At 36.8% G+C, this 27,105-nt stretch overlaps 1 protein-coding gene and 1 long non-coding RNA gene across 9 annotated transcripts; one reads left to right on the plus strand and one right to left on the minus strand.

Annotated features, from left to right (window-relative positions):
• Positions 1–2,339: 2,339 nt before the first annotated feature.
• On the minus strand, positions 2,340–27,105 carry LOC136826236 (HCLS1-associated protein X-1-like). 8 transcript variants are annotated; one of them, XM_067083337.1, is made up of 9 exons: positions 26,173–27,105; positions 21,638–21,706; positions 20,362–20,549; positions 19,237–19,381; positions 18,254–18,402; positions 17,187–17,277; positions 15,532–15,697; positions 10,423–10,531; positions 2,340–8,370 (listed from the first exon to the last, which is right to left on the minus strand). In XM_067083337.1, the coding sequence occupies exons 3-9, from the start codon at positions 20,486–20,488 to the stop codon at positions 8,279–8,281; spliced, it is 879 nt and encodes a 292-aa protein (XP_066939438.1). In that variant the 5' UTR covers positions 20,489–20,549; positions 21,638–21,706; positions 26,173–27,105; the 3' UTR covers positions 2,340–8,278. The 8 variants fall into 8 exon arrangements, with proteins under 8 accessions (XP_066939438.1, XP_066939434.1, XP_066939431.1 ...); XM_067083333.1 differs by lacking the exon at positions 26,173–27,105 and adding an exon at positions 23,380–23,413; XM_067083330.1 differs by lacking the exon at positions 26,173–27,105 and adding an exon at positions 23,196–23,388.
• LOC136826237 (uncharacterized) lies at positions 2,631–9,575 on the plus strand. Its single transcript, XR_010849560.1, has 3 exons — positions 2,631–2,768; positions 3,167–3,249; positions 9,441–9,575. It is a non-coding gene; the product is annotated as an uncharacterized lncRNA (long non-coding RNA).

Consider the following 27,105-nt stretch of genomic DNA (forward strand, 5'->3'; position numbering starts at 1 on the left):
ACCATACCTTCATTAACCTAACCTAGCCTAGGGTGCTTGGTCATACCCGACCAACGTCTGAATAGTGAAATACAATACAGATGCATCCTAACTTGACCTAACATAGGACACCATGTCCTAGCTGACCAGAGCCCTGGGACCCTCTCCCCCAACTTAATCTGACCTAGGGGGCCATAAATCATAGAAACAGTATTTGCCTCAATACCTTGTTATTGTCTTCTGCATTCCCAAAGGGGATGGATAATTCTTGGCCGCCAAAACTTAACCTCCTTGTACAGCATACAGTACTGGTTTCTCTTCATGGTGTGGGCCCTCTTGCTGTTAGATGTAAGGGAGGATAGTGGGTTAATGGAAATGCCAGATTCATCAAAATCACATACAAAACAGTAAAAGATTGGGCTTCACATTTAAAGTTACTTAATTGCTAGCCTAATTGCTGTTTTGAGGGCCTGTTCACCTCAAATACATTCTTCCCTGAATATTTGTCTCAGCACTCTGAAAACTACCGAGTTCACAGCCACAATGAAATTCTTAAAATATTACTTACTGATGCACAGTTAAGAGTCAAACATGGAAGTTTTAGTTGGCCCCATGACTAAATGAAGCTAAAAGTCTCTGAAATCGAGTTGGGGGAAAAAGCATTCCATAATGGTTAACAGTAATTTTTGTAATTACAGAAAAGACGGGACAGCACTCGAGACTTAATAGGGGTTGAAGATATCTCAAGGACAATATGGCCAGTATTTGGAATTTATTTAAAAACAAATAATAATGAGTGATAATTTCTGTATCATACTAGTGTCTTGCTAAGTGGTCTGCAATGATTTTGTAATAAAATAAAATTGTTTCTGGTGCTGCAGGTTGCTTTTGGCGCTCATGAAGACCTGAGGTGCTATCACTAGTCTCAAGCACAAACCCTTGAACTAGCAAACAATCCCTTTGCAGATGGAATGGAGGTACTTCATGTAGAACTGATGGTGCCTGGTTCAGATTTAGGGATATCATTGCATGAGAGGCTGGAAAATTAAGAAAGTAGAAGTGCCAAGGTGGTGAAGATTGCTGATATGATAAGATTAGTCAAGAGTGAGATGGTATGGGGATTTTGGTAAGGATGGTTGAGGAGGAAGGAGTGAATAGGGCTTGGGCATAACCTGTTAGTACTAGAGGGTTGAGAGGGAAGTAAAGGATTAGACTGTATGATAAAGTGAAGAAGGATTTAGAGGAGGCTAGAGTGGAGGAAGATACGTTTGATAAAAATAGTTGACGCATCCTTTCCATCTGTTATCTTGGTCTTATTCACCTTGCTCTCCAACTCATTGACCCTTATCCAGTTTTCAGTTCTTATTCAAAGACAAATCTTTTGGACCAGCCATATGAAAGTCTAGAAATGTGATTTTGTGGTCTGTTTAAATTAATGTAAAAGGATAATAACGGATAAAGAAAACTGTTGTTTGTTTTGGAGAGGAAGTCTTTCAGTTGAAATTCCTCTGCTTTAGTCTCTCAATAGTTCCTCAGGTTTTCACAATGGGGATGACCCATAGCAATTCCAGTAAAACCCCTGTACTTGGTCACCAGGTAGACCCTTACATTCCTCAAGAAGGGATTTAAAGTTTGTTGGATCTTCCAGCTTTGCAGTTGGTTGACTATGAGACTTTGTAAAATTTAGTGTACGTTGTAATTAGGCAAACAAAGAGACACTCCTAGTTAACTATTATTACTGTAAGAGATCCCCCTCTTGGGTCAGTAACATATATTTGAAAAAATCATTCCAGACGTCTAATGCACATAACTTTTAGGCATTAATAATCAATTAATTGTCTGACTATCCAGTCAAAATACGTTACCTGAAAATAGTCATACCATGTGTATTAAAAAAAAATGCAAGACATTTCACGTTGCTGTCCATGAAAATATACCTTACAACAAAGTCAAGTGGGGTCAACCAGGTGCCTAGACATCTTTGTATGAGAGACATGTAATATCAGCAACACTTGTGAGGTGCTGGCTTCCATTTCAAAATTACCCAAGGGGACAAATTTGATAGAGAATTTTATTTAAAAATATTTTTGAAACTAAATATCTCCCATTACTCTTGTTAGATTAAGGTTGCATTGTCCCAACAAGGGACCTTCCTTATACCAGCAACACACTATAAAATGCCTCCCTGAATGAGGCTGACCAACATCATGACATGAAAATTACAGGTTGCAATGTGGTAATGAGCAACTACCTTTCCTGACAAATGTTTTTCATTCTACTTTTAAAAGTAGTAAAAGGTGAACAAACTATAGAACTTTGTTTCTACAAGTTTAAGATCATTGAGGAAAAATGATAAAGTATTGTATTAAAAAGATTTAATGACTTGACATATAACAGGGCTAAGGAATTTTTTAAAATGTCAGACTATTTCCTTAACATATGTCTTGGTTATAGATAGGTAGAAATGTTAGATATACACTTAAATTGCATTCCTCCAGTGATACCAAATTTATCATTACATAATGTTGTTTTGCTGGAATAACATACATGTACCCTATTTTTCCAGGTAACTACAGATTTCACTCAGATGTTACCACACTAATGGTGTACTGAACAGAACTTCAGGTTTACAAATCAACACATATCTGTCACAGACTCACCCTTAAATAATCTGTGGCTCAAATACTTCACCACAGGGAATATTTTAGTTAAGAAAAAACACACAATGCAGTAAGGAAGAGCAACCAGAGCATATACAATTGACAGAAGAGAAGAATGTCTGAAACCTGGTAAGTACATGCACTACAAAAGGTGAAATTAAAAGCTACAAGACAGTACACAGTATATTAAAAGTAGTGTGCTATAACAAACAGCTTTATCTAAAATTATTAGTAGCCCTAAATATGAAGCTAAGCAGAAGTAACTCAAAGTCCACTAAAGCACAGAAAAATGAAAAAGAAAACTTGCGAAGTGATGAAAAAGTAAGAGCAGAATTACCTAGAAATCAAAGTTATGAATTGCATTAGGAATAGAAGGGTGTAGAGTAAACTAATGCAAAACATGCAAAAAATAAAGGTGTGAAAAGATGAAAGAAAAGTAAAGTAGAATTATACAACTCTAGTTTAAGGAAGAGGGTAAAGAATTAGGCATTGGATTACTTTAATAATCTATGGCTTTGTCATTCCAGGTCAACTGCTGACTGAATCAGAGAGAAAGAGAGAAGCTTCCACCAGCACAAGGGAGCTAGTGGTAAATAACCAAGAAGAAAATGTAGGTACTTTACAGTAAAATATTTTTAGCCTGAAAACATAATGAATATTTGTATCAAAACTCCAAGTCTATTACTTTACAAATGTCTGTCTTCTAGGTTGCAATCAAATTCTAATCATAAGTGTAAATAGCAGTAGTAATTATTTGAATGCATGTTTAGGACAAAGGGAAAGCATTGTCTCAGATGCTACTCTATTCAGCTCTTAGGTCAGGTTGCTGAATCTGCAAATGTTTGCAAAGAATATCCTCCTCCCAGCCTCATAAATTGGCTAAGAAAGAGGTTTTTATCTATGAAAAATTGAAGATTCCTACAAGGAACAAATCCAGTACTTTCCAAGTGAAGGCTTCCTCACACAATACCTCCTCAGTTTCCAAATTATGAAAAGTTATTTAGGAAGAATGCAAATGACTTCTGAACCCTACCTCCTCTATGTGCTATCGTACCTATTCCTTATCTTTAAGATGATGGTAGGACGTTTTGTATAAATCTATGGTCACATTCTGGTCCACATACAAACCCATACAAGTGTGTTAATTCCTTAAATGCACTGCCTGGAAATGATAAACCCATATACTTGGACCTTTAATCTGGTAATCTAAAATCTTGACTCCAAGACAGGATGAAGACTGTCTGGCATCAGTAAGTAGCAGCAGATATAAGTGCTGAGTGAGGATTTAATGAAGCACAGTCTTGCCTGGTTGCAATGGACTTTTTGAAGAAGTACATACCCACACTTATATTCTTAATAAAAACGGGGAAAAGGGATCTCCTTTTCAAAGTTTATGAACCTAAATTAATGACCAGTCCTATGTGAAGTACAGTATATCCCATAACAGCAGAAATATTTCCATAAAGGCGGCAAGGTTCCTTGGACAGCAATAACCACTACATACTTTCCTTTGAACAAATCTACCATGATTCTTCAAGTTCTGGAATTCCTGCCTGCAATTATCAGTCGATGGAAGAGGACTGTGAGGGGAGCTTCTGCCATAACAGGAGAGTTAGGGAAAGTATGTGCCTCTAGACTGGTGCATGAAGTGTCTCCCAAGCTGCCGAATTAGTAGAGACAAACCAAAACCTGAAAAAATCTTGATTCACAGTGGGTGAACTCCATATTTTATGTAACCATTTGTCCACAGTCAAGTGGAGTGGCCATTGAAGAAAAGGACTAAATCTGTATTAGCAGTGTCTGTAACTAAATTACACTTTTCTGCTGCAAACCTCCGAACGAACATTACATCAAAACCACCTAATACTTAGTTGCTCCAGTCTGGTGACCATCATCCCCATAGTTCTACAGGTGTGCAGCAATCATTGAATTATTTGATATTTAGGCAGTTTATCCTACCTTGAAAAGAGGCACTTGAAGAATCAAAGTAAGTTCTTAACCGCTTGATTTTATAAACTAGAGGCTGTCAAGGCTAGCAGTGGGGCACTTTTAACCATTCCAGTGCTTGGGAGAAAAAAGAGGGAATTGAAATGGTTGGGCAGCAAGATAGAGAGATCAGAAAATAAAGGAGATGGAGCACAAGGATCCAGAAGTGGAACTAGGAGAACCTGGCCACAGTAATCATTAGAGGTGTTGGATGACAAGATTGAAGAAGGACCAGAGATGGAAGTAAAGATATAGCTAAAAAATGGGTGCAGATAGAGGCCAAAGGCACACAGCAAACACCCTTAAGTAATGACTACAGCGCACCACATGACGTGCACTTTCAGGACTACCCTTTTACAGGGTTCATAACTGCTTGATGCTCTCCATAAGTGCCTTCTGATTCGGTTGTATGCAGGGGTATGCCTGACACTCTAGTCACCAGGGAAATTCCTGTAAGCAGAATATCTAGATTCGCTCAACAATCCACTGTCGTTTCAACTCCTTGCTCCCTATTTCAAATAAGCTCGGATACTGAAGCGGGCTACAATGATTTTGTTAGAGAATGCCACACTACTACCAGAGGATTTCTCAAGCCAGAAACTGGCAATACTAATGTAATACATGAGCTTGCTTATTCTTAGATGCTGGTTTTGTCTCCTTTGCCTCTGATGTGAGACCTAAATTTGCAGAGACAATCTTAACGTATCTCGTTAATAGTACTCTATCAGGTTTGTTCAAGTACTTGTTGCTCAAGTCTTTGAATACCATTGTGACCTTTATGGTAATTCAATTTCTTGTTGATTGGACAGGTGTTGATCACTCTCATCCAACCTAGAATTGCCTTGATTACCATAAAACTCCTAAATGTGAAATCCAAGCAACCCAATCTTAATTGACTGTATTTCCTTGAGGATCTTCCTCTTGGCTACTCACAAGTGCATCTTATTACTTGTGTGCTCCTAAATGGTAGCTTGGGAGATATCATTGATGATCTCAGTAGAGGAAAAACTGAATGGATATTGCATCCTCCTTAGAGTGCTGCCACTTTTCACTTTTGCATTTTGTGATATTAAAAGTGTTGTAAATGTTAAACTGATGATTAGACCCAAGAGAGAAAAGTTCTGCAGCTGCTCTTTCTTCCCTTGTCTCACAATTTTGCTATAATCTTTGTTGACTCCCACTTAGTAAAAGAGCTCGAAAATCTTGCTAGTGACTAAGCACCACAGGAAAATTATCGTTCCTTGTCAAGAGTACAGTATAAGCCTATGAGAGTCCGTCATCACTCACAAATGGGTTTTGCTTCCCAGGTGTTATTTGTAGTACAATATTTCTAAAAGTTTGAGCCTGTTCCTTAGGAATTAAGCGCTGATTACAATTCAAGTAGTCTGGTTAAACTATTTATTAAGTATATTATCTTAGTCCATGATTATTATTATAAATAATTTATAAGGTGTGGTTTCTACCATTTTAGAAAAACCTTGAAACTGCAACATGACAAACCTTCTCATCAGTCTTATGGCTGTAATCCCATGTTGATAAGACAAGTTTTCTATACAGCCTACCATAGTTACTGCTATGCTAGAGGACTGTAAGGACAGTGTGTGTGCTACTTGTACAAAAACCTGTTGTAGGATTTTAGAAATACCTGTAATGAGACTCAAAGAAAAGTAGCTCTGTTTGCAGTCATTGCCATTCTAGAGGACTGTTGATATAATGTGTGCGCTACGTGAACAAAACAACACTTTGCTTATACAGTGTTCTTGGTTTTCTGAAATAGCTGTAATGAAAGTGAAATGCTTGTACTGTACAATGTTCTTGGTTTACTGAAAAAGCTGTAATGAAAGTAAGAGTAAAGGTAACTATCATCATTTTTATATCAACAAAGGAAATGTTTGACCAAAGTTTTTCTGAGAGGTAAGAATGGAGAAATTCAGGAAGAAAGACAAATGAAGACCTGCCATTATTAAGGCTGAGAGGTAAGAATGGAGAAATTCAGGAAGAAAGACAAATGAAGAGTGGCCATTATTAAGGCTGAGAGGTAAGAATGGAGAAATTCAGGAAGAAAGACAAATGAAGACTGGCCATTATTAAGGCTGAGAGGTAAGAATGGAGAAATTCGGGAAAAAAAATAACTGAAAAATGGCCATTCCCTTCATCTATGAAGAGGAGAGTTATCATGCTAATATGTTAACCAAAAAGTAGTATTCATAAATCATTTCCTACTTAGGAAAGTAGCACTCAAGCTCATGCAAAAGAAAAAATTCTTATTTGTCAAAAGGGTAAATCCATATAAAAATACCTTATAGATACTTCATGCACCTTCAACAATATACGGAGTAAACATGTACCTGTATAGGAAATTTATGTAACTGCTACTGATAATTATGAGCTAAATGTAAATTTCAGATTCTTACAAGCAGTAATAATGTATTAAATTGAGTAGCACAGTTGACATTCAAATGTATTTCATATATATCTTAAATGTACATTTCTCAAATGTCATAAATTACTAGCTGTTACAAATGTTGATGCCATTGCAAATATTTAAACATTATTCATCACAACAATTGGGCCCAAGTCATCAGATCCAAAGAACTGCTTTTACTGGACTAGTGTTGTCATAATTAAGCCAGGATAATTGACCTTAAGATTTAAACATTTCTATAGCATATCCTTTTTATATTCTGGTTTTCGACTTTCTTGCCAAATCACAGCCGTCAATACAACTTTGTAAGGAATGCAATTCACAGATTTTTTCAAGTTCTGAGATCAATTTCCCGGGCTAAATTAAAACAAAATATCCCAGGAAAAAATTAATTTTATTTAGGGATCGTTCCAATCACCTATAACGTTTTTTTTCTTTTGGTTTTGATAATGCTTACAAGACCTTCAGTATTTGCAATCTGTGGCAACCTTTGACTGTACAAAAAGTAAAATAAAAAATAAATGTTAAAAACCATGACTCTTGATGTAAATAAATATAAAGGCATTTGGGTGGAACGAATCGGTTATCAAACCCTTAATTTTAGCTTCAAGTACTATGAAATTTTCTAACAGAAGAGATGTCAATGCCTTTTGAATAACAGCAGAAAATAAAGCTACATATTTGACAGAATGTAAAAACTATATATTTGGCAGAAAATAAAGCTACAAATTTACATTGCTACTAATATACAATATTAAAGTTGGGACATAACTCAACTCTTGGTATAGTATATACAACTGCATCGATATATAAACATTTAACTGGGAAACACACAAATGCAACATAATCCACATCAGGGATGTAGCAAATAAATCCTACAATACTGCTCTTCAAAATGAATTGATGGATGCAAATAGCCAACACTTACTGAGACAAATTAAAACATGAAAAGACTGGCATGTGAAAACACTGCAATCCCGCCTACACTTTAATCTCCTGATAAATGACTACATGAACATAACAGTATGCCTACGCTTTAGTTTCAAGGCAATGGAAAGTACTGATAAATGACATGAACATAGCAGTACTGTATATCATCAGAGAACTCCAGATCCCTTTCAAAACAGATATGAAAGAGATATATTCTCAGTTGACATTCTTGTTGATAGTATGTTCAGTGTTGAGGAAAGGGGCACTGGTAATCTCTTCTCAGTAATCCAGCCTCAGGCTATCGGGTAAAAAACCATGAAAATACTGATGGGAAGTGGTGATTGGGGACATCGGAGGTACTATTCTCCCCGTTGAAAAATCCTTGGTCTCCTGTAAATTCAATAAACGATTGTTACTGTTGAAGAAATTGTATATTAAATTGCAAACCATTCCAAATCTACATAGCATACACTACTTTCACATGAGCCCTATTGCTGGCACTTGGGTTAGCTGTAGCTATATTTCTCATAGAAAAATGCATGAGCTTGAACTGCAAAATGTACGTAATCTTGTGTTATGTATGACAACCACAGCAACTGAAAGAACAACAAAAGACTGTTATTCTTGCAGCTGCTGTGGTCATGAAGATGTGGTTCAGAGGTCATCAGCTATCAAAACCAAGTGACATAATGAGACTGATGCTGATTAACCTATGAAGAGTGGCCCGTTTGACTGAGCTGCTTTCTTTGACTAGTCCATATACAGTACATGGCATGGTACTTGTCAAAAGAACATCTCTCAATGAACATGACTTATGCAGGGCTCTGATGAAGTTTTTAGGTCATCTACATGTTCTCTTCATCTTGGTCAACATCCTCCTTGGTGTCCAATGCCTCAAAGGTTAGTTACACTATTTGTTGCTCTGTCTGCTCTTTAGGCCAGTGGTGCATCTTTGTTATGCTGCACTCACTGTATAACATCCAGCTTGGTAAGGATATTGGGCCCTTAATACAGGTTGAATATGTTTTTAAATCTCAGGTTTACAATCCCCAAAGGCATGCAAACTGCTGCAGATCTGACTTACCTCCTGGATGTAGAATTTTCACATTACTCCATGCTAGTACAGCCATTTTCTATTCTAACAGTCAGGAAGTTATAGGGAGGAATTTAGAAATTTTTCAATTAATCCTTGATTGACAAGCTGAATTAAAGATGCCACATTTGTGATATGTAAAGGACAAAATAATAGTTCATTCACAGATTTAGAATAAATTCTAAGAAAGACAATTCTTCTCAAGGTTAGCCTTCAAATAGGTCAAAGACTGCTGATGTTTCTCATACTCTTGCACATTGCAACCATAATGACACTGCCCTTTATCTTAAATTTTCCCATTAATATTTTCAATTCACGTATTCCCAAGAAATTTGCACACACTAATGCTTACTCATTTATTTTGCAGCCTTTTCCCTGTCCCTGCTGAGTGTCCCCTAGAGATGTCCATGAAAAAACATGGCCCAGCTCATCTGCATTATATATCTGGTAGGGCTTCAATTTTATGCAGCCATACATTCAGAACGTAAAACAGGTCAGGAAGTATACAAAAAGCAAAGACTTGGCAAAGAAGACCAAACATTAAAGCAGAGATGTGCTCCTGCTGCTGGGCAAAGGCCAAATCCGACACTCTTAACTAAATCCGACACTCAGTTAAATTAACTATCTTAGTGGTAGCAGATTGATATAAAAAAAAAATCACTAAAAGAGAAGGTACAATAGCTCTGTCTCTCTGGTCACAGAATACAATCAAACAGCTTGTAATAGGAGCAGCCAGTGATGAGAGAGTAATTCAGTTATCTGGCAAAACAGGTTTCAAGCAAGAGGAGAATCACATGAGCAGGCAGGCTGAACAGTGGGGAAAGGTACACAATTAGGAGACTAAGGAGCATTTATAATGAAAGAGGCCAAAAATGTAGTTGATGAACAGAAAACAAGATTTTGATGTATACAAAATGATGCCTCATAAGCAGATGATACTCCCTTTCTTGCTTGGTACATCCTCCTGTTCTCATAGTATGCCCATTTGTCAGTAGACCAGTGTCTCAGCAAACATCACAAGCAAGATCAAGAGCAGCACTAGTCCTGACGCACTCAACAAAGCAGATGAAAGTCCACTGTCTCCTTGAGTCCATGAAAATACCGAAAACCCTACCTGACAATTTCAAATAGGAGGCACAACACAAGCAGCAACACTAAAGTAAAGAACAGCAATTTAAGTATAGATATAACCCAAAAATGAAACACCAGTACTCGGCAAACAATTAAGATTTACTTGAACTTGTGTAACACTAACTGCCAAACAGCTTGTGCAGTAGTTAAAAACATATACAAAGGTAAGACTGAGCAAAAAAGGAAATTAACAAAATAAATAAATAAAGCTACCTGACCTGGATGTAAAAGTGATCCACCAGGTGTACCATCTTGTGGCTGTGTGTGTGTTACAGTTACTTCTTCACGACCAGTGCTGTCTGTGTACTTTCGTGTCTCTTCTATTGACTGTGGAATACAAGATTCAATTAATACAATAACTCATTCTACCTGGGTACAAGGGGCAAAGTTTCAATATGAACACTAGGCCTTTTAAAAAACATATCAGAGGAAAACAATATTAACAAGAGGACTTTTAAAAAAAAATAGAGAAAAAACATACTGATAATTGCATCTCGTGCTGAATAGTTATAAAAAGAACTATTGTCTATTTAGGAGAGTTGAATGACACTAGCATACCTTCAACTTGTTTATTCACCAATATCAACAAACAATAAGAAGAAATTTTACATTTCACAGATACAAACCTAACTTTACCAATTCAGAGAAACTATTTACTTATGTAAGTGACATTCACCAACTACACATGCTTCAGTTTGTTGTCCTGATTTGGACCTGATCTGCTCTGCTACCACTGGATGGTAGCATTACCCTTGCCTCTTTCTGCTCCCACTACATAGTCATTTGAGTGTTATTAGAAGAATGAAACTATACAATTTCTTTTCTCTAAGAAGACAGCAAGTAAAATAAAGTATTCTGCAGTCTGTGAACACTTAGAGAGTGGCTTGAACACTATAAGGTCTCTACCTTCATCCTTCTGAACATGAATGGCAAAAAACATTCTTCACTTGGAAATATGCATGCTGCACTGGATATAAAAAGAAAAACATATAAAAAGAAGAAAGGCTTTGAAATTCTAACTGCTAAAACACAAATACTAAACTGTTAAACTTGAAAACTCAATATCTTGAAAACTCAGTATTAATAAATATTAACTCCAAAAGCAATAGTACTGAAGTGAAAAGTTTTCATTTAAATTGTCTGTGACTAGTGCCAACAACAAATGTAGCTCAGCAGGTAACTGCCACACATGATATATACACACTTGAGTCAGGATTCTCCTCCTACCAGCAAAATACCTTTCAGAAAAATGTTTTGTAGAACGGAGGAGAGCCGAGTTCCAAAATATATTGCAATTTTCTAATTGTAGCCACCCTTCCCATGGTTCCAATGACTGGTGTGACACTAAAGAGGAGGCTGGTAATGCTAAAATTATTGTCCAGACATGGCAAGGGGATCTTATGACTAACACTGCTAAGCTGCTACTACCATTCATCAAAAAGCACTTCTTGAAAAACAGCTGGCAATGCTGTACAGTAATCACTACAGCAGCTATGGCTATAAGCCCAATCATGACTCCAGTCATCAATGCATCTCTTGAAAAGGGGCTGCCAATGCTGCAATAGTTGCAGCAGCTTTGGCCACGGGCCCTGTAACTGATGCAACTTACCCATGACTTCAAATTGTCAAGTAAGTTCTTGAACGAGGGTGGGCTGGCAATTCTGCCCACAAATCCCAGTCATGTAAATTGCTCCTGATCTTGAAAATTGGTGTGATTCTCACAAGCATCTTGAAGCAGGGAACATTCAGATATGTAACTAATTTCAACAATATTGGTAAGGTTGCATTTCCTGCTTGACCTGTTCCTGCCGCTGCTGTATTCCCCATACAACCATAATTTTTGTCCCTGTTGCTGCTGCCATGGGATCAGTAAGGTCTTGGCCATCTGTGTTCCTGGCATGGTTGTTGCCAACATTTGCACGATTCATTGGAATGGCTCTTTTCAAATGCAAATGTGAGGCAGGTGCTACCTGCTAGCAATTCAAGTCTCGTACTTAAAGGAGAGGAAACAGCAAATCTGAATATGGTAGAGAATATTTAATTTGGCAGATGAGAGGAAAAGAGAAATGGGTTTAAATATAGCAGATGAGAAGAAAAGAAAAATGGGAAGTCTGTTACCAAACATGCTCCCCCTACCTTGAAAGTGGCATCTACTGAAGCAGTAGTAGAGCAATCTGGATGCACTAGGAGGAATATATCCAAAAACTACTAGAGCCATAAAGTTAATGGAACAAAAAACAATGGAGTTACCGCTAAGCTAAAAATCACAAAATACACACCTTCCAAATTTCTGTAACATTCCCCTTAACCCTGGAATGGTAGCGTGGTGTACAATCTCCACCACGACGCTGCGCAAAAGCGATTTTTTGGCAATAGCGCAGGGAGGAGGGACATCAGCTTGCTTCTTCCCTCCCAAACCTTTAGTTGGTAGCCTACGTCGATGGAGGTAACGACATGCAGCAGCAAACATCAAGCTCCTTCACTGGATTTTTGGCCATAGAGGATTTTTATGGTGTATTTTTGACACACTTCTACCTTGTACATGGTGTGACATGCAATTGCAAAAGTTTTGCATTTTATGTTGAATTGTTATTTATTGAAATATTTTTGTGATATTTTGTGAAAATATTGGTGAGTGATGTTGCTAACCATTCCTATCGCCATATTGGATTGGAGGGCAGTGAAAACATGATTTTTAAGCTAATTTCTAATTTTCCATTTTCTTGTATTTTCCAGATTTCAACATGGCGAGGATATTCCTGACGGAGGAGGAATATTTGAGCGCCCTTTTTGAGAGCAGTGATGAAGAGGAACCTTCACAAATCATCTATGAGGCAGACAACATATATGACAACCTGCATGACGCCCTCACGTGGCAGGAGGGGGAGGAGGCTAACCCCCTTTTGGAGGATGATCCTGACAATGTGGAACCTTACGTTCTCCAAGATTTGTCTGCTAGTGAGGGCGGTTCCCTTGCTGCATTCCCCTGGGCCTTCTTCAGCATCTCCTGTGCCTTCTTCAGCATCTAATTCTGAGGCTTCCCTCAGTCCTTTGGAGCTCAAAAGTAGGAAAAGAAGGAGAGGGCCTCTTCGTCCTGCTGAAGGTGTGCCATTGAAGAGGTTACCGAAGGACTCGTACTGGACGAAGAACAAGACAAAGTGGCACTCAAGAGCCAAACTCTGCACTGCCACCCATCATGCAGCCAGATAGATTTGACAATGCAGGCCCTACAATGAACGTCTTCTGGTGTAAAACTCCTGCTGAAGTGTTTTCAAAGTTTTTGCCTGACGTATTGCTAACAGAGGTATGTGTCCACACCAACAACAAGATCCTCTTCTTGAGGAACAAGTTTAAGCAGCAAGACGACCCCACCTTCAAGGACGTCACCCTCATGGAGTAACGTGCCTTCCTTGGTATCCTCATCATGACAGGGGCACGTAAGGATAATCATCCCACAACGGAAGAGATGTTTTCCAAGCTTATGGATGCCCTTCTACAGGGGTGTCATGAGTGAGCAGCGCTTCTCCTTTCTTCTGAGGGCTTTACAGTTCGACAGCCTTGCCACGAGAAAGAACCGTGTCAAGACCGACAGATTTGCTGCCATACGGAGTTTGTGGGACCAGGTCATTGCAAATTGCATTGCCAACTATGAACCCAGTGGGCATCTTACTGTGGATGAGCAAAACGAAGTGACAGACGTCACAGATGCCCACACTGCCCTTCCTCTTCGAATGCCAGGACTAAGCTTCTGTGTGGCAAGTGCCAGCACCCTGCCTGCAACAATCACATCAACTACGTCTGTGATGGCTGCCATAACATGTGGTAAGTTTCCTGAATTTTTTTCACCTGTTTATTGTTACTAAATATAATTTTTTACATTTTTGCCATCATCTAGGATCAGTGTAGATTACTTTTGTAGATTACTTTTGCAAAATTTTATCCAAATCCAACAAGTATTACTAAACTAAATATAGCCTGCCTTTTACACAAAAATTTTTCATGATTTTGTATATAAAAAAATTAACCGCTTTTTCTTTTCTTTTCAGATTTTCCAGTCGTTTGTCAATCTGGACAAATTTGGTCTCGTCGGATACCTTAACCCTTCTAGTTTCAAGGACCAATGTGATTTTTGTGATAATTGTTAGTTATAAGCGTACAGTGTGAAGTGTCTGCAGGTGTAGTTTTAAGGAAAATTTCCCCTTAAGATAAGTAAAGGTATTTTTTTTTATTCAGTGTTTTTTTTCTCCTTCACCATTAAACTAGTCTTGAGAGTACATTACAGTATAAAAACATACTAAAAAAGTCCTATGGGTGCCCTGGTAGAACCTGCCAAAGTTTATGGTGTTCAATTGTATACTACGCCACCTGAATCGTGATGGTTTCTCGACGTTACCTGTCCAGGGTTAATAGAGAAACTGGTGAGAAAGTATGGAGTTCAAGAGGTTAGATGTTAGAACTACGCAAGATTGATTGCAATTTTGAGTTGGAATGAACCCGAGTACCTGACCATTGCATGTACTGTACAGTGCTACAGGATACCCATCACCACTGTAAGGGGAACAGTTGCACCTGGACATTCAAAGACAATTAATATAGAATACAATACTTAAAAGTAATGGGTTTGCCATGAACATTTATTTTTGCACTGCGCATTTTCTGGTTATTCTTTGCACTGCACATTTTCTGGTTATTTCCAATTAATTTCAAGGAAACATCTTCACAATAGACTAAACTATACCTGGAGAGAACCCTATGTTTGTTATACAGCAAAGAATTTCCTTTTACAACGCTGATTCACAATACAGTACTAATGCTTATACACATACTTTGCATTTGAAAATATCCATGGATGTTTAGCTTTATATCATAATATAAACACAACAAATTACTGTACATGGGATAAGCACTTCACAACAAACCAGCTTTGATGGCCAGAATCAAGTGATGAATGACTGGTGCAATATTTGCAGTTACAAATCAAAATGCTGTAAACTTTCAACCATACATACACCTATTTGGTGCTACTACATATTACTCCTAAAATGAAAATTATAATTATGAAAGGGTCTAGTCATACATACTAAGCCCATGGGGTATAAAATGTTAATACATCACTATATTTTGCCTGTTTTACTAGAGAATGATAAAGAACCCTTTTTCAGGGGAAAACAAGAAAACCTTAACAGAGTAAATAACACATGAAGAACCTCAGTTTTTTTTTTTTTTCTAAAGAGAATAATGCACTTATGACTACAATAGAAAATTAAAAATGAGAAACATCAAGTCAAATATATGTAGAACTGTCAAACTAAGGACCCAAAACTTACCCCATCAGGCCTTCTAATCCTGACAATTGATGTCGAGTGGTATCTTTGCTGAATGCGTGGCTGAGTCTGCATGCTTTCAGGTGAACTGATACCTGGTTGTCCTGGTACTACTGGTGGATCATATTTTGGCATGTTCTTCAACAAGTTTGAAAAATCACCTGTAATTCTGCAAAACATTTTATTGTTAATAGTCTGCTTTAAATTATTCTGTAGGTACAACTATTACTTAAGTTTACTGTCAATAGAGGTAATTTACAAATTTCAAACATGCAATAAATGCCTAAAATAACCAATAACTTCATAGTAAATACAGAAACAAATTGAACAAACCCAAAACTATACATACATTTGTATATGGATACTTTCACTTAGCATGCATGCCAAATACACAGTCTCAAGTGTATACGTATGAATGAGAAGGAAAATAGAGAAATAATGCCTTTGTTTTAATTACTAATACAGTTCTGCATAAAGCATACAATGCCTTTACCCCTCTCACTTGTATTTCTACAAATTTCTTATGCAAAACCAGTAGTACTTGAGAATTAGCTGTAGGATATAATCTATACAGTTGAGGTATCCATAAGCAAACTATTTACATATGGGAAAATACCTCTTTGTATGCCTATATTTATGAATAAATACCAGATAACTTCAGTCTTTGCTGCATCAGAATTTTAATACCATTTTTGCTTTTTGTATTTTGAACCTTTTGTACGCAAGTTGTGTCAATGGTTTTATTATCTACACTGTATTAATGTTTTTGTTTTGTAACCAACCTTTACTGTTAAAGAAATGCATATCAATTTGCTAAGTATTTCATATCGTAGATGACTAATGATTTACAATAAAGTCTATTATCATCATCATACCGTATTTGTATTCCTGGGAATATTTTGTTGACTAGGCTTATAAAAGTTGACATTTTTTTGCTCATTGGTCAGTTTAAATTATTTTTTATAACTAATTGTGATGTCCAACATTTGGGATTATGTTCTGAGATACATGTACACTTAAATATGGTTGAAACATAATAATGATTAGCATACATTACCAGATACCAGAGTAGACTCCCTAACTAACTGCAATCAAAGGATTAACAAAATCCCAAAGAGGACCTGCCATGCTGATCATTGACTAATGAGCTAACCCATGACAGTACTAAGTTTAGAACTGAGATGTCTAGAGTCAAGGAACTGATCAAACCTACTTTTTCCTACAGGAAATCAAATGCAGTTATCACTGTTGTGGTCTTCTGTGGTTTGCAAAATACTATATACATTCAAAATACTTACCTGACAAAGTCACTGTCACATTCGTAATTCCTCTGATAATATACTAGAAGTTCAGCCTTCCAGTATACAGCCACATCACAAGCACATGAATTACTCTTTACTATCATCAAATAATTTTAACAAAACTTGATACTCAGAGGGCTAGCCTGAAGGGTTTGTACTCATTCATATTGATTGCATCTTTTATAGCTAAAACAACAAATGAAAACCAGTTGAGTTCAAAACAGACAAGAAATTGTACCAAGAAGTAGCATGTAATCTATTATCAATTTGTCTAAGCAAAATTAGCATATTCATTTGCTGTGACTGACTTAGTGGAGTTCAATTAGTAAAACAATTCAACAAAATTGCATGCCTTACTTGTCATCCAAATCTGTATCTCTTTTAACAAGAGCATCTCTAGGGTTTTCCTCTGGTTCTCCTCCTGGACCAGGCAACATTGGCACACCTCCTAAGAAGAAAAACATCATGAATGCATAAACAATCAGAGTAACTGTTGCTGGGATTGTGTCTTGAAAATAGACTAATGCTCAGTGCCTTCGAACACTCAACTTTCCCGCAAGCACTTCTCATAATCAAAGAGTAACATTTTTTAAATTATGGTATCTACAAATATTTACTACTGTAACTATATATGCCTTACTTGAAGCTTAGCAGTTAGCTATAAGTGTACTTGCTTCAAGGCTGAGAGCGTGATCAGGATGGCATCCCATCCGGCAAGTGTTAAGAAGCAGCCACTTTAAAAAAATAAGTTTTCTCCACAAGGCTTAGTGTTAAAAACTCTGAAACACCCAGAAATACTTTTATTCACAGCCTAATATTCCCTTCTGCAGACTTGTGAACGAAGTATTTATATCATATTACACAGTGTAAGTATATTTGACGACCATACTTTACTACAACATACCTATATCTTAATTTCCCTACTTCAGTCTTTCAGCAATTTTGCACTTAAGAGATCTTATAATTTAATACCTGTACCACAACACTTGACAGGGCAACAAAATTGATAGGCTGATTTCTCGTAAGTTATGCTTTCTAATCTAGCACGTTCCACTTTCACAACCTCTTGATTTAGCAACATTGATTTTATGACCATCACTACTTGACATTTGCTTCAGTCTGTTAAATAATGCTTTCAAATCTTGTACACCTCTGGTCAGCAACATTACATCTTTAGAATCAAGATCTGCCATTAGAGAGCTAATACTTAAGAGATTGATCATATGATTTATAATCATACCTTATAAGCAAAGTGACAAATTTATTTTACTACAAAAAAATTAATATAATTTAATGTTCAGTGCCTATACAATATATAAACACAATTTTCTTACTACATTATATAGAATACATGTGCTTTCCACTCAAAAGCAGATCTTTAGGAAAAACTTCATAACCATTTTCCAACACAACACTGTACTAACCTCTATTTTCTCCAAAAGGGGCCATTCTAAAGACTCCTCCAAAGCTCTTGAAGAAGTCCTCTACCATGTCAAAAGGGTCTCTGATGCCAAATTCTAACATTTGGTCTATATTGTCATGTCCAGGAGGGCTCAAATCATCTCTTCCTTGCCTGCATCAACAAGAGAATGATTAAAAAAAATATGAAAAGAGACCTCAAACAATCTAAGTGTTCATTGTACACCACAAACACCAATGCTTTACAAAGGCCTTTTTTCTGAAGGGTTTGACAGATCAAACCATGGCCTGGGTTCCAAATCACCTTCATAAAGGTAAACAGATAATTATTGAACAAGCCAGACATTTACTTATGTTCTCTCTTCTCTTATGTGTGCTTGTTCTCCCTTGTACCAGCAAAGTGACCTTCTATGGCCAAACAGCAGAGTAGAGGAACAGAAAACCTTGTATTGTATATCAACAGTTTGCATTCAAGCAAACTTTGTTTGTTGTATGAGAGAACAAGTAATTCCTTTAATTACAGCCATATATTATGTATGTAGGAACAGTCAAGTTTTTGGATAGAAACTTACACTATTGCCAACTGGATTAACTTTCAGGTTGATCAAATGTGAAATGAAATCAAAGTCAAGACCAATTCCTGTGGGCCCAATATGACAAACGGAAAAACTAAGATACATATCAGACTTAAAAAAAGGGAAAGCAGCTTATACCTAAATTAGATATGTTGATATAATCTGCTGGTCCCAATGGCCTAAAGTATGTCAAGAATTCAGGAGTGTGAAGGACACCAAAATGCAAATTAAGCAACCCCCACTATGGGTGTTTAGAAGCAGGTCTAGCCCCTAGAATGGTAAAACACATGAAAGGACTACCATCATTGTCATTCTGGTTTTACATACTGTGACATTATTGCACACATCTAAATCTTCAAAAATAGCAGAAATCTGAGTAACAAAATATAGAGGCTAATGCAAAAATATCTTACTCTGGGTTTGCCATGGAGGGGCCAATGAAGACATGTGGACGGTTAGGGCCTTGGGGTCTGGGTGATGAATCATTATCAGGCTCACCATCCGGCTTTTTCAGAAACGAATCTCGAGGCGACTGTGACTCCGAAGGGTTGTCAAATTCTGTAGATAAATTACTGGGTTAACTAACCTGTTTTACTACCTTTAAAAGTCTACTGCATTCCAAAAAGTAATGAACACTGCTAATTTCAAGAATTTCCTGTTAACAACAATATCGGAAAAGTCACTTATTACTTGCTTAGCTAATATATTAATCCCAAAATTTAAAAATCTTGAATAGGACTAAAAACTTCCATCAAATCATCATAAGCTTACAAGAAACAGCAATTATTAGGCACAACACAAGGTCTAAGAATATTAAAAGTGCCTTCAAAATACAGATGAACACTAACACTGTAGGAAATTTACCACCATAAATATACTGCTGAATGGCACTTATACAGGCCCCTAAACTTGGTCTTTACACAGTAGTTTAGCAACATAATACAAAAAGTTTAGCTACATATTTATATATAAAAAAATTCAGTACAATAAAACATTTCTTTGACAAATATGGCACCTTGAATCTCTTGACTTCAAAAATGAATGAAATTACTTATATTTATAAGACTACCTAATATATATATATAAACACTAATTTCTGACGAGATTAATTTTCTGATACAGTAGAGAAGAGACAATATAAATATGGAACAAATATATTGTGGTGGGTACACTCAGGGAAACATCTGATAGCAGTCGAGTAAGTCCACTATTTACTATCATGAGTTAGGAAACCAGTTTCTTTCCAAAGATTAAGTCCAATTTCCTCAACTTACACTTTAATATTTCTTCCACTGGTTAAACTTAATATCCCCTATGAGATTAAGTATGTAAAAATAACACTTTTAATTAATTGACTGATAAACCCGAAATCTTAAAAAAAATACTACTTTACACAGAAGAAAGGTTTAAAGATAATACAGTACTGTATATCAATTCACATTCTTTCAGGTTAATAAAATATTTTCTATTCATGGACTAATAAACCTGAAATCCACAAATAACTACTTTACACACATGAAAGGTTTAACGATAATTACCTGGACCATCAGTTATGAAGACATTTCCGTGATATCCATGAAAGTTCTGCATTATCGAATCCAGCTGTCGAAACATGTCGTCCATCTGACCAAATACTGAGGAGAAGGAATCTTCATATCCACCCATGTCAAAAGAATAGGTTCCCCCCAGATGAAAGTCCTTAAATGGGTCATTTGGTGCTTGTGGTCTGAGGAAAGCAATCTTATCAATTCTAGACCTGTATGTCATTACATGCAGAAAATATACATATTTCTAAAAAAAAAAAAAAATGATTTTTAAGAAAAAGTAACTATACCTTACCATATTAAAAATACAGTATTGAAGACTAACCCTAAACATTAAGAAGCAATGATACCCATCTCAGAAAATGACCCTATTTTGTGTTTTCTATTTCACCCAAAAGAAAGTACACCAATCAAAACCGACATTAAGATCACCACAAGTGCATGATAAGAGGGTATTAATGCTACCAAAACAATAAGATTGTGAAACCACTAATAGAGATCAATTCAAATTTATTATTCCTGTCCGAAAATAATGACTTTAGTGAATGTGCAGCAAGCTGAATATCTTGAGGTAACAATTCTTGGTAGATGGAACCATCGACTTACAACAAACCTGCGATTAACACAGACTGACAGGTTGGAATATCTAGACCATGTCTAACAAAAAATGAAAAATTAACGAAAGTGTTACTCTGGTTTGAATGAATCATGAGGATGCAAAAACCAAAGATAGTCAGGTATTTAACCTTGTTCTTTTAAAGAACTGGATAAAAAAAACCATTCCTTCTTACTATAGAATGAAAAGCATAAAACCTATTCAGTTATGCCATTAAATTTGAAAAAACAACAGAGTTTGTATGAAGATTCAATGCTCTGACCAAAACTGGAAATTATGCATTGAACATGGCTAACTGTTGTGTAATTTAGTTGAGTATATGTTGTTCTTGATCCCATATAAAAATGGGAACAAGATATGTTGTTCTCATATAAGCTACAGGGGCATATCCAATTAATTTTGGGATTCTGACCCAGCAGCATAAATTCTGTAGTGATTATTTTACACACTAAAACTATGTTCTGTACCTGTATAACAGTAACTACAAGAACATACATGTTTCCTTCTTACATGAACGGGCCACAGATTAACATGGTTGTGAAAATAACACTGATACACATGATCGTCTTGTTCTATTTCTAAAAATAAACCATTTCTTGTGAAGATTCTCTTCCCTAAGGAATATGTAAAGGCACTCGACTTGAAAGGCCTTACCTGTCGTCAAAGTTGCGATTATCAAAAATTTCCTCCCAAGTTGGACTCCTGTAAGGCTTGTGCTCTGACCTGAAAGTATGCAAAGGTTATTTCAATAAATTATCATTATAAATTTCCTTTTACAGAATATTCAACTACAGTTAACAAAAAGCAAGAACAAACACACGTAAATAACAATCTAAGGAATCAACTATGGTACGTTAGGAGTTACACATACAATACTGTTAAGCCTAGAAGCTGTGTATTTACAATATTTCCTATCCAATTCTGCATACTTTAGTAATTAAAACACAAACACGCCAATGGACGAGAGAAAACACCAAATGAGAGAAATACAAGGATGTATTTGGCCTCACCTAACCTAGGGTAACAGGTCCTTACTGGATGGAAAGGGGTGGGTTTGCCATCTCTGGACCCTTACCTAACCTAACCTAAGGTATTGTAAGTTTTTGAAAATTCTGTACACTTAATAGCGTTGTGGGTAATTCTATATATTAGCTCCGTGCCTGTTTTTACCTTTTCAACTGTTTTTTTCTAAGCTTTTAGGGGTTCTGTTACTGGCGGTGCATCTGTTTGTTGTCAGCCAAATGGAATGTCCCTTCGCTGTGTTTAATACTGGCCTAGGGGGGTTGGGTACCCATACATTAACAAGTTATTGAACTTGCCAGACGGGATATGAACTGTTTGAAACAGACGTACCAGCGCTCTGTCTTATGAAGATCGTGTATGGAAACCCCTTGTTGGATGGACTTCAGGGGTTAATTACAGGTTAATTACACTCGAGCGCCAAAAATTAAAGGTAAATTCATAATAAACAACCAAAAAAACCGTAGAAAAAGTTAAGTTAGAAGGCAGTCGCCGCCGCGGAGCTACTATACAGTTCTACCATGTTGTGATCTAACCTAATCAACCACAACTAACTTAACCTAACCAGGGTGCTGGGTCCTTACCTAGCTGCCCTCTGGACCCTCAAAAGAAAAACAACCTAGATTAGAAGGTCCCTAGTCTACTAAAGTACTATATTAGGGCATGTCACTTTTAATAGCTTAATTAAACCTTAAACTTAATGACGATAACAACTTCCGGAAGTATCATGGGGATAGTAGAATAAATCCTTGTATTTCACTCAGTTATATTTTCCCCACACCTAAAAACCTCGCTTCCCACTGTGGTTCCTATAATTGTAGGCCTAAGGGGTCCAGTATTTTCAAACTAGCCAACTAATTTGTTATTGCAATGAAAGACTGGATTAAATTGAGTTAAATCTGAGATGAAATTAAATCAGAATACAATCCTTTACTTTCTTAAAGCATTGTTCCTTGTGACAGTCTAGGCTATGCCTACGCGTCTAGCTACAGCATATATCCTAGGCCTAGCCCATAGGAAATCTAGCAGGATAGTTTGTAATCTTCAAAGAGAAAATAATTAAAATAAGCCTAACCTATTTCATTTAGCCACGAAGACAATAATAACCCATCAAATGAACCTGACAATCTAAAATTAGACCAGACTAGCCTTGGCAACGTAGACCTACGGCTCAACCTAGGCCTATGCTCACCCGTATCTTTCCGAATAACCGAACATCCTCCTTAACCACTCCATATTTCTTGTTTATTCACTCTCTTTTATATTTTCTGTACGGCAATAAAGATAAACGGACACTAAATTCGTCTGGAAACTACGATTACATCAGCTGATCTGAGAGATGGTGACATTACACGAAGATGTAAACACTGACTTACAATGACGTCATGATTGGTTCTCGATGGTTCCCTTTAGGCAGTTTGTCAAGCTCTATGGGTCTGCCAACTTACCCCTCTCAAAAATAACAGAAGAAAAGAAAAAAATCTGGTGGGATATTTTGGATTTATGTTAAGTCTTTATTATTTATTGTATCCATTTATTTATCATTGGTCTCGATGTTTCGCTTTAGGTAAGCGTGACAAGCTCTATGGGCCTGCCAACTTACTTCTCTCAAAAAAAGAAAAGAGAAATTTTGTGGGACATATTGGGTTTCTTCTGTCTTTGTTTATCATCATTCATTGTATCTGTTTATTTACCTTTACTTATTATGTCGTTCTGTCTGTTTACCATGTGTGTGTGTTTAGAAAAGGATTACTAATTTCTTTTTATAATCCATTTAATGGATACTGTGTGTAAATGGATGTGGGCTGTGGCCTGAGGATTGTCAAGTTATGTGCATCTTACTAGGCTGTTTTTGAGGAGGACCACATGAATGGAAATCGCATTTTATGGAGATAGAACTAAAGACAATTCCTGCGTCGACAGTTTCCTTGGATCAGTTCAACATCTTTCTCACTAAAGTGGCCATTTAAACATCCACTTCCCTAACGTTTGACAATCACAATGATCCTTTCCCGTAAGCCTTCCCACCTGGTAAACGAAGAGAGAGAGAGAGAGAGAGAGAGAGAGAGAGAGAGAGAGAGAGAGAGAGAGAGAGAGAGATTCTCGTTAAGTAAATATAGAGGTATACACTGGTAACAGTCAGTTGGCGGAATTTAATTGAACATATATTAAGTCTAATGTGACTTGATGAAGTGATCACCCGTTTGATTTGAAAAAGGATCTAACACATATTAATAAATTAGCCTCACTAGATATAGCAACTTGTGGTAAATTTTGTGTAAAAAGAACCATATATATAAGGTACTTTGCTAACTAATTACTTTGAACGAAATTAGAGGTTCAATGATCTGGTTTAATGTATATTGACAGAAAACTAGTGCTGTAATGGAATTCTCTATGTGAAAGCGTATAAATATGTAAAAATTACAAAGTGATCATGATCCTACATGAAGGTATATTGATCAAACCAGAAATGATAGTGCCTTAGAATCAACATTATTACTAAAAATATAAAGAAAAAATTGGAAACAACCTTAATTTTTATGTTTCTCAACTACAGTTTATTCAAGTCTACGCCTATATACACTATTATTGTTGGACAGTTTGTTTATTTTTCTACGGTTTATCTTCGTCATTTTTCTTTCACGTATGGACATTATATTCCGAGGACGCTTGTTTAACAAATAAATGGCTTTTTCATATGGATGTCAGACTACTCTGGGGAATAAAAATAGAAAACAATGTCAGGAGACAAGTGTTCTAACCACAGCCTTTCAAACCCTCTTTATTTTCTTTCGAAATCCACCTGGTGTTTACAAAATCCCACGATTCCCAGGCGGGAATGCCATTCCATGAGAAATCACAGCCTATGATCACAAGTTTAACAAGTCTCTTATTTACACAGAGACGAGAGACATACTCAAACTACGGACAAGGAAACGTAAAGCAACATGGTACTACAAAACTCACACAATAACACAGGATCGACCAAAGCTCTGTCGAGTGACAGATAAATCTCTGACAGTTGTTAAGGGGATTATGCGTCTCTCTCTCTCTCTCTCTCTCTCTCTCTCTCTCTCTCTCTCTCTCTCTCTCTCTCTCTCTCTCTCTTCACCGTGCCTCCATTAGGGTAATAAATGCTTCTCCTTCTCCTTTGACTGTTGTTTGCAAGAATGCTATAACCCTAACAAGGTGTCGGCGGATTATTTACCATTGTTTTGACAGCCTGGCCACCAACTGCGTCAAGAGCTGGTGGGTGTGTTTACATTCGTAATGCGAATACAATCTCTCTCTCTCTCTCTCTCTCTCTCTCTCTCTCTCTCTCTCTCTCTCTCTCTCTCTCTCTCTCTCCACGGGGGCATAACGCACCTTTCACCTTCAGCCTATCAGTAAACACTCTACAACTCTGGTCTCTTTATAGTTGAACACAAACACTCAAAGCTACTAAATAAATGGACAAGAAATTCTTACTCCATTTTGATCAGTTTCATATACGATATTATGATTGTGTCATCCAAGCTCGAGTTCAGATCTAAAATGAAATCCTTAAATTTTCGCGTTTGTCATACTCTAGGCCTACTTGAATGTGACTACACTGCGCATGGAAAAAGCTTCACTAATCTCATAAAATTGTCATTGATCACTATAGATATCATGGCAGTTATAGCATTAAATTAATCAACTGTCTTCACCTTAAAGGGTGCAATGATTGTCCGGCTTTCAAAATGTGAAAATATTTCCTGCAAGGTAGTTAAATCAATTTTTATCTATTATTATTATTATTATTAATATATCAATTAACTAAAACGTGCGTAAATCATACGAAATAAGCTTAGAATGAACATTAGCTAGTGGTGTGAGCTTCAAAAGAACAGGTGCCCATATGTGATAAGTGAGAAGAATGAGCCACGGCACATCAACTGTAGGCCTAGCCTTTATGTGTTATTCATAATCTACCACACAAACGCCACCACTGTCCACTAATCTATGTCAAGGATCACTTAAACGTCCACTTCTTTTTAAGTGAGCATCACCATCCTACTACAAGAGCTCAATTCGATCCAGGTTTTGTTGACAAACTTCTGTTGATGGCTGCTTCTACAGGCGCGACCACACTTGATGGCTGCTACAACTAAAAAAAAAAGAAGAAAAAAAACTGTTGTCTTTACCTTTTCGTTAGTTTTCCTGTCACTAATTGAATGATTGCTTGTTCCTGCCATCTTTTTGACTATTCGTCTACGTCGTAATGAACTACTGTATTTTCTTCCCAACGTTAATCGTAGTACAAACTATTACCTTTTATGGGGTAAAGTGAAATGGTCATGGAAGGTTTTACCTCCCTTCTGTTGGATACTACAACTCACCGGAAGGTTTAAAGAGGCTTCAAAACCCCATCACATTTTATACACAGAACTCCCAATTTAGTTCAAGTACCTTTCAAATAGGAGCTTAAGTACCGCTCAAACGCTCAAGTACCGTTCAAATAGGAGCTTAAGTGCCGTTCACACAGGAGCAAGTACCATGTTAGCCTATTAACTAACTTAATCTAGCAAAATGGACATCGATATCATACCATCTTGAGGACTGAATCGTGCACAACGCCAATTTATTGCAAAGTTGTTTATAAGAATGATTGAGAAATGTCCTGAATAAACTTGAAAGATTTGTTCAAAGTTGTGAACGTTCTTATTTTCTCACTTCCATTAAAATACAGTTCACTACCTCTTCCACTATACGCCCACTCTTCATTACAATAACTTTCGTTAAATGCTTTAAACTGACCCCTATTTTCCTATTTTTTTCCACGGGCATATCTTGAGCGTATTCTCGAACGCTGAAAGCCACCTGACACCAAGAGTCAACGCATTTGTCTTGTAAACAACTAACTATAACTTAGGCCTACTTTGCATTTTACCCATTCCAGTTGGTAATCGAAGAATTCCTCAGCCATTCTCACTCGTTTGTGTTTTACATCTTGAATTTTATGTGCAATAAATTAAAATAAAAATTGATGTTGAAAACGAGATTGTCACTGGAACACTGGACAATATCTGAGCTGTGTGGACAATGAGCCAAGGATCGCTCACTTAGGCCGATAAGTC

The sequence above is a fragment of the Macrobrachium rosenbergii genome, chromosome 40, assembly GCF_040412425.1.
Source record: "Macrobrachium rosenbergii isolate ZJJX-2024 chromosome 40, ASM4041242v1, whole genome shotgun sequence".
In the NCBI taxonomy this organism is placed as follows: Eukaryota; Metazoa; Arthropoda; class Malacostraca; order Decapoda; family Palaemonidae; genus Macrobrachium; species Macrobrachium rosenbergii.

What these genes read in the sequence shown, in the direction of transcription:
- LOC136826236 (XM_067083329.1), bottom strand. Translation starts at nt 23,239, where the DNA reads ATGGAGTGGTTAAGGAGGATGTTCGGTTATTCGGAAAGATACGG. An exon ending in CCCTTTTGGAGAAAATAGAG is followed by an intron (nt 17,278 to 18,253) that starts GTTAGTACAGTG and finishes TTTTCTTCTTAG; the next exon opens with GAGGTGTGCCAATGTTGCCT. An exon ending in GGATTAGAAGGCCTGATGGG is followed by an intron (nt 10,532 to 15,531) that starts GTAAGTTTTGGG and finishes TGTATTCCACAG; the next exon opens with TCAATAGAAGAGACACGAAA.